The 14,304-nt window shown below is 39.3% G+C and overlaps 1 protein-coding gene across 2 annotated transcripts in view; it reads left to right on the plus strand.

Moving 5' to 3' along the window:
• Positions 1-3,843: 3,843 nt before the first annotated feature.
• Positions 3,844-14,304, plus strand: part of CD44 (CD44 molecule (Indian blood group)) — a 284,952-nt gene continuing 274,491 nt past the window's right edge. The window contains exon 1 of one of the 2 annotated variants that reach the window (XM_044082648.1): positions 3,844-4,141. In XM_044082648.1, the coding sequence (XP_043938583.1) occupies positions 4,069-4,141 (73 nt within the window). In that variant the 5' untranslated portion in view covers positions 3,844-4,068. The remainder of the gene's footprint in view (positions 4,142-14,304) is intronic. The other variant, XM_044082649.1, reaches the window with a different exon arrangement.

Raw genomic sequence — 14,304 nt, forward strand, 5'->3', positions numbered from 1 at the left:
TGTGCAATGTTTTGCTTTGAGGCAGGAGCAAAAATTGGGAGCTCATATTGGATACTCTAAATTGGCTATAGGTGTGAGTGAATGTGCAAGTGTATGATATGGAGCAACAACCACGGCACGGCTAGCTAGCCACTTGGCAGTGTGAACCTGGGGTCTAGATGATTGTCATTGTTGACGTGACACTGAACCATGTGCAAAAATGGGATAAAGTGTGGATGGATTAAAGCTGAGAAAGAACTCCTTTCATGCTGCCATTAAACATTCTATACAGAATGGGGGCAGGAGGACTGGAGTTAATTGACACTGTGCATGGTGATGGCAGTGTCTCTGTTTAGTTAGGGCACATGAAAAATCTCCTGACATGCAATACATTGCAGTGTATGTGACCCTGCCAACTGTTCTGTCTCCGATCCGTTTCCTTCCCAACTTGGCAATGGAGCAGTTCTAGCCCCTTAGGACTGGGGGTGGGGTAATACCAGAGACACATGGACACTAAAGATAAATGCAGCAGTAGCAGCAGATCTAGAGCACTTGACTATCAGGTGGAGGGGACACAGCTCCAAACTTCTTTGCTCAAGAATCAAGAAAAGAGATTACTATCATGGACAATTTTCAAATACTACTCTAATTCACTTTAGAAAGCAGAACTGGTTTTGCATCAACATGCATTTTCTGCACATGTAGTATGAAACTCGAATGAGTGACAGCAATCCTCAGTGATTTACCAAAAACCACAAAAATCAAAAAAGTCTCTGGAAGAGTGCTGTTTCGTATCCAAAGATTTAATAAAAAAAAATAAAATCACACAAATTTCAGAAAGATTAGCGCTTTCGGGTGTTAACCCTTCATCAGATAGAAAACATATGTTACAAAGCACTATTTAAAAGAATGAACAGCCAATCAACAACTAATAAATAACCCGCCTATTTTTTAAGGTGGGTTTTATGGGGACAACATCATTTAGCCCTGGATTTCTGTGTGCCATAAATTCTATAATCTTTCTAGACTCAATTAATTCTGTGTATTGTTTGATATCACCTCCCCTCTTATTAAGCCTCACATTAACTATAGCCCTAAAGGCAAAACAATGAGTGGGATTATCTTTTACATGTCTGTAGAGGGCATTATGTATATCTTTGTTTCTAATACTAGATAAATGTTGTAATATCCTTACTTTAAACATACTGTTGGTCTTGCCCACGTAAAAACATGGGCAAGACTTACAGTTCGCCAGATATACTATATCTTTAGTTCTACAAGTAGCCCTAGCTTTTAACACAAATGTTTTATTGGTGATGGGATGCACAAAGGTGGTATCATGACGGATATAAGGGCAGGCCTTGCACCTACCACAAGGCTTACTGCCTACAGATAAAGCAGGGGTAACAGAGTCACTAGTGTGTTCCCCACACAAAATATCTTTTAAACTCTTATTTTTCCTATATCCAAACACTGGAACCGGACCAACAATAGTGCTAATCCTATCATCACTAGTTAGAATGTTCCAATTTTTCTTTATGATCCCACAAATTTCTATTATATTGCTGCTATATGTAAACATAACCTTAGGTCTAATGTCACATATTGTTTCTTTTGGGGATACATTCAATTCTCTATCAGGCCGATGTAACCAGGGCTTATATTTATGCCCCCTTTTTTCTTTATTTTTCTCTAAAACATCTTTAACCATAACTTCTTTATATCCCCTATCAATAAACAACCCTTTCAAGTTTTCTAGTTCACCATTAAAACAAGTATCATCCGTGCAAATCCTAGATATCCTAGCTAGTTGTCCTTGCACTATGTTTGAAAAAGTATATCGCGGATGCATGCTGTCAAATGTCAGAAATGTATTTTTCCAACATTCCTTCCTATGTAGGCTGGTGGAGAAGCCTTGAATAGTTTGTTCTATCATAACATCCAAAAAGTCTATTTTGGTATATGATGTTTCTTCCGTAAACCTGAAAAAATCAGTGGTAGAATGTAGAAAGGTGATAAAAAGTTCTAATGAAGTGATGTCCCCCTTCCACAAAATAAAAACATCATCCACAAAACGCTTATAAAGTCCTATATATGGTTTCCATTCTTTGTTGTTGAGAATATATAAATTTTCCCAGTATGAAAGTACTAGATTTGCATAAGTATTTGCACAGGGTGTGCCCATGGCTACACCCCATGCCTGCCTATACACATGTTCCAAACCCAGGAAAACATTATTCTCCAAGACCAACTTCAATATAGTTGTAATCTGATTAATGTTATGATCTGTGACTCCATTATCTTTCAGTAGTGTATTAATAGCCAAAATACCATAGTCATTATTTATAACAGTAAAAAGACTCTGCACATCAAGTGTAACCATAAGATAACATAACTTTGGAATAGCCCTATCTATCTCCCCAAGTGCCTTTTGATTTCATAGGTTCATAGGTTCATACTAGGCTATCTGCCCTAGGGCATTTATAAGCCTAGCCAAAGTATGTTTGGCTTTCGCCACCCATTTTAAATTAATTTTGCTATGCCCTTTTTCGAGGTTAGTATACTGTGCCTCTGTCTAACAGTGACACAGAAGTGATACCCGGGGTAAACCTACGATCTCCCATCCACTCATCAAGATTCCTCTTGAAAAGAGTCAATGAGGGACTCTGCCTAACCTGGACTAGGATTTTATTCCAGAGTGAAGGGAGCCTCAGGGTTATGAAACTGTCCCTCCAGCATGTCCTATTTATTTCAGTGCTGAGGTTCAAGTCTCTCGAGCGTGTAGCTCGATGGGATTTGGATTTTTTGAGGTGCAGCATGTCCCTTAATTCCGGGTTGGACATGGCCCTATACGTCAGGCACAGGTCACCTCTGAGCAGGCGGTATGCCACTGAGTAGAGCTGGAGTTTCTTTAACCGGGCAGCATATGGCATCTGTATGAGCCCTTCGATCCTCTTGGTGAGGTACTTTTGGGGTCTTTCCAGTTGCTGCAGGTGTTTGATAAGGTACATCCCAAAAGGGGCATTGTACTCAATTATGGGCCTGATGAGGGATGAGTAAAGAGGCACGATGACCTCCCCTGATCTAGATGTGAATCCCTTCATGATTAGGTGGGCTATATAAAATGTTTTTCTAACCACTTTGGCCACGTGGTTGTCAAATGAGAGATTGCTATCAACTTGGGTCCCCAGGGATTTACCAAAAAACAACCATTTCAGGATGGCTTCAGTGACATTTCAGAGCTATGACAGCCGGCAACCCCCCTAAAAAATGCGATGCCAATAATATCCAGGTGAGAGAGTTATAGTCATTATTTTGTTATCGCAGGCTGAACCTTGAGTTTGATTTGGAAGCTGTTTACGTCCATCTACTCATGTCAGTGAAACACCAAATACAAATGTGTCTGTACCTGTATATACAGACTATTTCAGCAACATTTGAAAGAGCAGCATCCCACAGAAACAGGGTGGCGACGGCGCCAACGGGCAGATTAGTTGCGCGCAAAACTGATGGTATTTCAAAAGATATTCTTTCTTGTGAGTACTGTCATTAAAGTCTTCACGAAATAAGGAATAAATGTATCAAGAGGTTTCACCACCCTAACGTCTTCCCAGTTCGAGTGCCCATTTACCCTGTAATGCTGCTACTGTTTTGTTACTAGTTGTGGAAGGACCCCCATCCCCGTGGCCCACGCCCTCCCCCTCACCACGAGAATGTAACAACCGCGTCCGCCGTTCCAAGTTAACACTTCGCAAGAGCTTCAGGCTGAAACGCTACTGAAATATTGGTGCTTTGCTTTCCTTATTGGTGCACGGTAGTAAGGGTGTGGCTTCGCTCCTGTCCCCTCCCAGCACAGCCACCAAAGCACACAATGTTCAACGGTGGTGCTTCAGCATCTGAAGTACTGCAAACTTCCTGAAGATACAAGCACACACAAGCAGCACATCTGCTGGCAGTACGTTAAAAGAAGAGCTGTTTGCAAAGCTGGACTCATCTTTCTGGAGTATTGTTACCTGTTGCATCTGAGATCGTCGCTCCCATTGTTAACTGCATTACTTTTGGTGCATTTTTTTTAGTTTCTCCTACACCATGCGTCGTATTCGTCTCCTGTTTCTTCTAACCTGGGTATTTTGTTCCCTGGGGATCACTCTAGCCGAACCAGGTACGTGTGTTAGTTTGCAACTGGTGTTTATTAAGGAAAAGCAGAAACGCAAGATATAGTGATTGTTTTCTGACACTGATCGCTAAGTATACATAGCATATTCTATATATTGTTTGTTATGTGTTAGTATCCCTTGGAGGGAGCATGTTTTGCAGCAGAATGCATACTGTAAATACTTTTACTCAGCCTGCCAGTGCGGCTGTTCAACATAATGTTCCTTTTTTTTCTTTTGCCCCGTTTTTGAATAATCTCTGTTTGGCATTGTACACTGGTAATAGTTTGGGCTGCTTTGCAGAAATTGTTTTTTTGCCTCCGTACTCTTGCTGCCATTGACAGTAGAGGTGAAGTTCAGTGACTTGTTGGCCCAGACAGTACCCCCCCCCCCCTGATTAATGCAGGTTAATGTTTTAAAGCACGTTTTCTTTTCGTTGGTTTAACCGCAGAACCGCCCTGCCTGTGAGCCTTTAAAGGAATAAGTAAGTGTGCTCGGTTTGGGTGTGTCACGTACTCAGGAACATGCCTACATTGTCAGAAAGGTACTGCAGAATATCCACCTGTGGGTGAGGTTGTCCTGTAAGGTGTATACAGACTGCAGATTTTTTTTTTTCCACCGGTGGAATCAGATCCCATTGGAAGTGGGGTGTGGTTGTGGCTACTGTACTTGAATACTACAGCCCCACCCTTTAATCCGTGCTTTATACTTTGTGGTATGGGACAAATGCAGACAGAAACAGAAGTGACTTGAGCAGTCCTTACTAGGGTAGTCGTTGCTTGTAGTGGTGGGCAGTGGCATAAAGTATAGGAATGGAAAAGATTTTCAGTTTGCTATGACAAACTTCATAAAAAAAATCATTGCTTAGCTGCACGGCTGATGTGCTACTAAGAAGGGAATGAATAGGAGTCGAACCTCAAACAGTTATTTCTTTCCCAACCAGTTTGTTTTAGTGCACGTGGTATGGGGCACATTGTTTTTCAAGGGCTTTAGAAAATATTTGTGCAATTAATTTTTTTCTGTGTGTGTGGGGTGGTGGTATTTTTAAGTTGCTGTAATGGGAAAGGGATTTAAATAAGTGAAAACATTACAGACCTATGTATTTTTTTTTCTTTATATGCTGTGCTGTGGACCTAATAGCATTCAGTATAGTATTAGTGAGGGATTAATGGATGGACAAAGGAACTGCAGAAATTAGGGGGCTGTAACACCAGGTGCTAGTTTATATAGTGCAGTGGACCTTCAAATGCCTGTACATTGTAAATAGATGTACTTAATAATTTTCCTTACAACTCATAATGCACGTGTCTCGCTGGATGCCTGAATCTCTATTTTAAGCTCTGACAGTGTGCGAGCCTTATAGTTTTGCCATCGCTGCGGATCATTGAAACATTTACAAATTCTTAAGAGCAACTAACAGTTTGTACAGGTTTGACAATGTGTTACTTACTGCACTTACTTCTTGAGAGAATGATAGAAGTGATGGGGGCCCTTGGCAAGATTCAAGTTCTTTACAAGGAAAATGTTATCACCAAGCTTTCTAAAGCAAAAACAAAAGAAATGTTTAACAAAAGATGCCAAAAAATATTATGTTATCTTGTAAGGATCAAGGATCCAGTCTGTCTGATTTAAAATAAAATAAAAAAATGCCCAGTGTGAATGACTCGCTGTCTGGGGAAAAACAAAGCGTCTTTCCCTATGATAAGTCTATGTATGAAAATTAATTACATAGAGCAGGTTTTAAGTAAATCCACACATGGAGATATGCATGATGAGTTTCTTGTATATTCACTGACTATTTCAGAAACTACTGTAAGTGTTAATGCAGACATTGAATAAATAGATAATCCAGATTACTCATGGGAAGATAAATGAACAGTATTTATGCATTGATTAGATGCAATGTACTTGCCTAAACGTTTACAGTTAGATGAGCCGTTGATAGTCTACACATACAGTTTGCAACTTCAGGTCCTGAAAACCTAACTGTATGAAGATAGAAAACTTGGAAGTTTGATATATATGTATATAAATATATATTTATTGATGAATGTATTTCTGCATACTTTTCCTGTACATACACACACACACACACACACACTGCAAGAATAACATTTCAGACACCAACGGTAATTTTAAGGTGGTATTATTTAATAGGAAGTTCTTTAGTGTAGATAACACTGGATAAGCTCAAGATGTGGGTAGGTCATATGCAACAGTTTATAAATCAGTATTGTTTCTGTGTTTGACAGCAAGTACAATATGACAAAAAATCCCCTATTTCCAGTAAGAACAGAAACTGTGATTGTGTGTAATAAAACATTTCATTTAGTATGGCAGCTGTATTGCAAATTTTCATTAGCAGGCTGTGTTTTTGCAATCTGGTGAATCAGTGTTCATTATTAAAAACAGAAATGAGTCCATCCCATTTTCTTCTTTCGGTTCTGTAGTGAATTAGATGGACATTTTGTTTGCTGATCATTGTCTGTCATGGCAGTTGCATTATCATTGTACATTCAGGCTAGGTCAGCCCAGACAAAGTATAGTACAATGATTTTGCAGTTTCCCAAGTTATTGCTTGTGCCAATGAGATGAGGAAGTACACACAGTAGACTGTTTACTTGACGATGTAGAGATATTTTTAAGTGTTTTCATTTGTTGCAGAAGGCATCTTCAAATACTCTTCTGTTCTGTCCTGATGAGAAAATGCCGTTCAGATTTTTTTGTGAAGTGCATTTCTGGAGACTGTATGGAAGTAAAGAAAAGAAACAATTCGCAAACGGTGGGCAATGAGGTCTAATATTTTTAGACCTAGTATGCCAAAACCTTTGCTCATCCGAAGGCAGCAGCAGAACCAAGGAGTATATTACTGATGTGTCTTAAGCAAGCTGACTCCATGTGTTGTTTCAGAAGTAGTTTGGCTGTGCTATGTAGAGACAGCACATTCAGGGTAAAAAGTGTTAGGTGTGGGCTCTTACTTTCTTGTGTTAGTTTAGAACCCAGGGCAGTGTTCTTTGAAACTGGGAGACACGCATTGGTCACATTTAGCAGACTTATAAAATATGGATCTCCGTGTTTACCACTGTTCTCAGAACCTCTTCAGTGTGTGATTGTTAATGGCAACTATGCATTGTTTGAGATTCACACGGTGTGTTATGGAATTAGCCCCATCATTAGCAGATCAAATTATTACACAGGTGTAATAATCCGGTGCTCTGTGTGGCCGTGATGGGTGGCTAGAAGTTTCTCCATTCCTAATTTTCACCTGTATCTTACAACTACGTTCAACCTATTCTGTATTCCATTTCACGTACCATTTTTCTTTTTTAGTTTCAGTATGTGTTTATACTTTGCAGTTTGTTACAACTTAATCGTTAAGTGCCTAGCTAAGTTATGTAACTAAGTTATGGTGCTTAAAATAAGTAAATAAGGTTTTAGCGATGCAAGAGGTAGGAATGATTGCTTTTTCTATTTTGTGTGGTAGCCCTAGCAAAAGCTATAAGTATCATTGGTGGGACTGCGAGCATGCCTATGGTTTTGGCTACACTGGTTAGGTGGGCATAGACAGATGAATTTAATGTGAAGATTTTCAAGACTGTGCATAGCTGAAAGGAAAAAAAAACATGGGGATAAAGTACAGATTGGTAGTGAATGTTTAGTTGGGGTACAGAAGTGGAAAACAATCTTTACTATTATAATGAAGAAAAGCATGTGGACAGCTTTGGAGATAGTTTTAAGTAAACGTGAGGAAAATCATTGAAAGATTGCAGGTGTCACTCTAAGATAAGAATATTGGGCAAATGTGGTACAAGCTGTGGCTGCGTGAGGAAAATCATTGAAAGATTGCAGGTTTCACTCTAAGATAAGAATATTGGGCAAATGTGGTACAAGCTGTGGCTGCGTGAGGAAGATCATTGAAAGATTGCAGATGTCACTCTAAGATAAGAATATTGGGCAAATGTGGTACAAGCTGTGGCTGAAGTCCATGAACTTATCTGTGCAGGTGAAATACGTTGTAACATTCGGACAAATCGCACACTTTAACACTGAATGCAGGGGGTGCAGTGAAGGAACAAGAGAAGCAATGGATAGTGACACATTAACCATTTAAAGGGTGGGAGAGCTTGTATTGACATTAGCAAGGTCTGTATTACTGAGAAGCAGTGGGTCATGGAACAGGCTGCTTGGAAATATTGTAACACTGTAACTCTTGATAGGGGCCTGTAAGGCAACATGGGAACAAAGTAATGGAGGCAAGGTCACTGGGAGCTCCCACTGCATCGAGGCTCATTGCTTGCCTGGATAGACTTGCTAGGCAGTAGTAGTTTTGTTGGTCATGGTCTTCTATGCCAGTTGGTCATGGTCTTCTATGCCAGTTGAGCGATTGCTGCCTCTGTATTGGACACTATATACAGTGCTTTCTGGAGGTGGAGACCACATGTTGTGAATATTAGAAGACCTAGATAGGTAGGTGGGAAATAAACTGAACAAATCTGTCCAAAAAAACAGTATAAAGGTAAGGAAAGACTAAATGACAACCATATGTCCAGAGAGGGTGAGATTTGGTACAATAGGAGGGACAATAACTTTGTAGTTGGTGTGTGTGGGGGAGGAGGGAGTGGGAGGCCATAGCTAGACAATACTGTTTCTTAGGGAAAAGGTTGCCAAAAAACAATGGTACAAAGGAGTGGTTAACACAGGAGAGATGCAATAGACTGCTTCCTCACTAGAATAAAGAAATATAAACCCCCCCTTGGGTGGCTTTGTCTATCTGTTTTGCTCTTAGTGGCCCTTAGTCTTTGTGCTCTTGAACTGCAGCTGTAAAAAGCTAAAACTGAATACAATGCCAAATGGAGTAGCAACCCAAGATTATTAAGAAATGACGTTCTGTACCCCTTCATTTCATTTGGACACAGTCCTGCTTAGATGAGTTTCTTTTAGTCATTTTCTATCTTTTATATTGCTTCTCACTGTTACTCATTTAAACTGAGCTGTGATAGTAATGAAGTGGAAAGTGCTGACGCTTATTATATACTAATGCTAAAATCCCTAAGATTCACAGATATATGATTAGCTCAGCAGTACCAGTGAAGACATGTATATTCAGGTAGTACTTCATGGGTGTGGCTAGCATAGTCTGCCATTTGATTTGTATAGCAAGATAATTTCCTGTATCCTCTTTGACAGCCCCACTCAAGGAACTGGGCTAATACCAAAAAAAGTGTTATTTTACCATAGTCTGATACAGGTTTATCAAGGATTAATCCACTGTTTTTATTGAACAAGTGTAATAGTACTGTATTTAGTTATAAGTGCATTAATAACTGATTATGGTGATGTATGTGCTGCATATTTTCCCAGAACAGAAATATTTGCATTAAGAATGAAGTAAGTGAGCCGCCTGAATTATTTATGCGTCTTATGCTTTTTTGGCTGTATAAAGTTTTTTTCCCTCATAGAAGTGCAAACTAGACATGCACTGTAGGGTGTGCTTCCTTTTTTTTTTTTTTTTTTTTGCCCTGCCTGTGGGCACGTGGTGGAGAGTACAGTGAATCACTAGAACTGAGCCACACCCTGTCTGTAGTCACTATTTTGTACAATACAAGATTGTCTTCATGTCAGGTGGTATGTGCAGCTATTCTGTTTACTGGTACATAGCAAAGATGGAAATCCTATGTCACAGAAACCATAAATACGGTGAAATCACTTCTCAGTGTGTATATATATATATATATATATATATATATATATATATATATATATTTTTTTTTTTTTTGTACGTAATAATGTAACAAGGCTATAGCTGAGAAAAGACCACAAATAAACAACCAGGGAAGCTCTATTAACCAGGTCAACAAAGAATAAATAAATAAAAATAAGTTTACACTGTTTGTTTATTATAAGTGGGACTGACGCAGTGATGGTAATTTAAGGTAGCTATTACAGTCTTTTTTTATTTCCCCAAAGTGCTTCCACGTGCAGACTTGTATTGGCAGAATTGAGCCCAAAGCTGGGGATGGGGCATGCTGACACATAGCTCTCTGCTCTGCTGTGCAGTCATTCCTTTAAGCCCTGCAGCTGTTTCCCTTTGGTAATATGAACTTTGCCATGTGTGTGCAATGACCACAGAAGTACAGTTGGATAATGCATACTGAAAAATTGAAACACAGCTCCATGATTCCAAACAGGAATGTATACAGGCCTAACTCACAACATACATTCCTGTTTGGAATCTCTCTCTCTCTCTCTCTCTCTCTCTCTCTCCAAAGTAAAAGCAAAATCTAAAGGTCTGTGTCTGACAAAGTTTGCTGATGACTGCAAACTGGGAGCAGTCATAGAATCGCCAAATGATATCAACATCCTACAAAAGGGATTTACGCAAACAATTGATTGGTGTCAAAGTCATGGCCTTATACTCAATGCAAAAAAATGTATCATTGTCCCATTTGGTAAGAGTGATTGTTCCTGCTAACTACCACATCATTAGAAACATCCTAAGCATGCACTCAGTGGTGAGATACCTGGGCATACAGGCTGACAATAACCTTACCTTTGATCACTATGTCTGCACTGTGGTAGGAAGGGGATTCTATATTGCTGATCTTGTAACTAAGGGCATTGCCTCCAGAAAAAAAGAAGTTATAACCTCCCCGTACTCTTCCCTCATCAGGCCAATAACTGAGTACAACACCCATTTTGGTATGTAGCTTTCCAGGCACCTGCAGCAATTGGTGAGACCACTCAACACAAGGAGAATTCAAGGTGTTCAGCATCTGTCCTGTGTAGATCAGCTGAATATCAGTCGCTTTACTCTTGTTTCATACAGACTACTCAGAGGTGATCTCTTCCTTACGTATATGCCAGTCTCTGACTCTTCTTTATTTGAAGTGAAGTATATCCATCCGTAAGTCCAATGGCTCACGGGTTGCTCGCTCTAAAGACCTTAACTTGGTATGTGACAATAGAACCTGCTGGAGGGACAGATTTGTCTCCCAGAGGTTACCGCACTTGCGGAATAGACTCCAAGTTCTTGTCAGAGAGCACCTCTTTGGCCATCTTCAAGTGCACTCTGGATGATTGGATGGGTAACTGTAAATTCACTCTGGGGGTACCACCTGTGTCTCTTTTGGACAGAGGCCATAGATGCTGATCGTGGAAACAAGGGCAGAACTTGGCTAGGCTTGTAAGGGCCCTTCAGCCGTTAGCCGCGTAACTTCCTATGATACAGCCTTCGTTTTGCGTGCTGTCTTTATATGCTATACTCTGACATTAATTGCACAGCAGTCGGTGTTTCATCCTTTTTAGTATAACTTTTCCCATTTGGAGTATTTGGGGAATGACAGGAGTTTCTAGTTGTTTGTCTATTTGTTTGGATATCAGTGCCTTTTTCTGCCCTGGTTAACAGCTTACATGGCTATATGTGATACTGAGCAGAATCATATCAGTAAACCTCTGAAATCCACGGGACACCCACAAATGCATAGCAAGTGAAAGAAACTCTGATTCAGTCTTTAGGTTTTCAGTATCTGTTTAGGATTGTTGGTGGTGGATAGTGATTTGGGGGGTTGTATGTAGGGCTGCAGCCTGTTATCAGTTGATGTGTTTCTACAGTTATGTAATACATATTGAGGCAAAATAATTACTGCATGTACCCTTCTTTATGGTCTTTGTATTTTATGTTTTTGTGAAAAGACATACAACACCATAGTGTGTGGGTTAAAATGCTGGTATGTTAGTGTTAGAAAAAGAATGTGATACAAGTTACTTCAGTAATGGGGAAATTAGTCTGCCATGTGGCAGCTGTTTCATATTTTAAATTATGTAATTGGAGATCTCAATGGCAGTTGCTAAAGCAGTTAAGATTTAAAGTTGGCAAAACCAAAGCTGTAATGCTTTGTGTGTAAGCTAGACTCCTATTTCCACTTCCAATTGGAAGGCTAATTTTTGCTATAATTAAGAAAGTGAAGTCTGCGTCTTGACCTCTGGCTAGAACCCTGTTTATCTTTTATGCTACAAACAGACTATGTGCTATATGGAACACTGCGAAAGGAATATAAGGTACTGAATAAAATAGTAACTGCACACAAAATTATAAAGAACACTGTCTGGGTGGGATAAAACATGGAAAAAATTATAAACAAAGTTGATCCATTGAAGAGCAGTTTCCTTATTTTAAACAACACTGTCAGATTAACGACCTTCTTCAGAGACCTCACACTGCCGATGAACAGCTGCTGTTGCCGTTTAAAATTAAATTCACTCTTTACATTCTTTCGAGGGGCAGTCATGTTTTTATCAATGAGATGCTGTGAGCCAGTCACAGCTTACACTTAAAATCACTCTTGGCCAGTCACCAGTCAGGATTCGTGATGCTTGTAATCATACAGTAGTGAAGTTAATGTGACAGGAGTTAGGTTCATTGAATATGTGTAGAACACTTGAGGCAAGCTTTTGTGAGTCATTCTATTTTTTTTTCTGTTTTTCCCCAGTGATTCCCCATTCCAACTAATATGATTTATTCATTGGACATACGTTTTGGGTATGTGTCAGTGGCTGGTTGGATATAATCAAAATATTGCACACTTTTCTCCAGACAGCATTTAGTTTTGCTCCCCCACTTCCTCAGAAGCCAGATCTAAACCAGGAAAAGGCGTTATCTTCAACAGTAAATGAATATTATCTGTAATTCCTTTTACTGCCTCACATATCAACATCTCCAAATGAGAAGGTTTCCTATTGTGTGCAGATTTATCCCACCTGCAATGTAATATCAATGTACACTCTTTTCAAAACTTTGGTGGTGGTTTAGCCAAAGAGAAGTCCTGTCAGTTTGCATCTTCCTTGTTCACAAGCTTCTTAATCTCAGGCACTGGCTCAGTGTGTCTTACTCTGTTTGTCTGTCTTTCTCTGTCCGCTCAGTCACTGCCCGGCACTTTGATGCCCTTATTTTCCCATCTGTCTTGCTCGGCGGTATTGTCTCGTATTCTAAGCTTTCTGTTCTTGGCCCTGTAATTTTTAATTATGTCCTTCAATATCAGTTTTGATGTAGCTCTTTGGTTATACGTGAAATGGATGTATTTTGGGTTAAGCCTTTTAAACAAAATAAAGATAAAGAACAGCAGGAATCCCAATAGTTTTGCAACAGTTATTACATGTTTGAGGGTGTGTATGGTAACAGTGTGGTATAGACAGCCTTCCCTCTACAGTGTTTGAACCTGCCATGTACCAAGCAGGGATTAAGAAGGGGGTAGAACATCAGAATGTCTGTAGCTAAAGATTGCACCATTTATGATATATAAAGTGAATTTCTTTTGTCTACATTTGTGGAAGGGGAGAGATGTTAACCATATAACTTTTTGGCATGTGCAGAATTGCATGATGTTTTATAAGATGAAAGCAGGTCTGGGATATATTTTGTAGGCAAGTAAGTATTCACCAGAATTTAAAAGGAGACTGAAGGCAGCAATTATATGTTCAATTCCTCAGAACAGGACAGCAGTTTGTTTACGCTGAGTCAAATTATGTTTAAGTAAGTTAAGTTATACTGAATACATCCAGATCATGTAAAAATCAAGTGTACATGGCTACTTCTGTCTTTAATTTCCTGTCAGTCCTTTTTTTTTGTTTTTCAAAATTATCACTAAACTTCTTGAGAATTCAGAATCACTGTAACAGAAATCTGATGTTGCAGTAATGGTGGGTGCAACTTCTTGGAGCTGTAACTGAACTTGCTCTAAGTACGTCTTGTTTTAGAGGCAGTATTTTGTAGTTAGAATAGTATTTCAGAAAAAAAATGAATACTGGTATTTATGAGCATTACCACATTTGACAGGAAGCACTTAAGCAGCATTGGAAAAATGAGACCTCTCATGTGGAATAGATAATAGAATGTACAGTTGGGGGAGAAACAATAATTAACTTTGTGACTGACATCCCCATTTGTACTGTAACTTGGAGTTTGTGGAAGTTTCTCATCTTTGCTTACTTGGGTTGTAGCCCAGCATGAAATGCATCAGCATCCTGTGGGTTTTAAATGGCAGACAATTTTGTCATGTCATAGCAACAGTTTCACTGTTTTGGCTACGGCTTTAGTGGCAGATTACATTTTCCTTATTACAGATGTTTTTTTTTTTTTTTTTAAGTAAAGTAGAATGTACACTTCCACTGAATC

This window comes from Protopterus annectens, chromosome 9.part0 (assembly GCF_019279795.1).
Source record: "Protopterus annectens isolate FY-2018-M chromosome 9.part0, PAN1.0, whole genome shotgun sequence".
In the NCBI taxonomy this organism is placed as follows: domain Eukaryota; kingdom Metazoa; phylum Chordata; order Ceratodontiformes; family Protopteridae; genus Protopterus; species Protopterus annectens.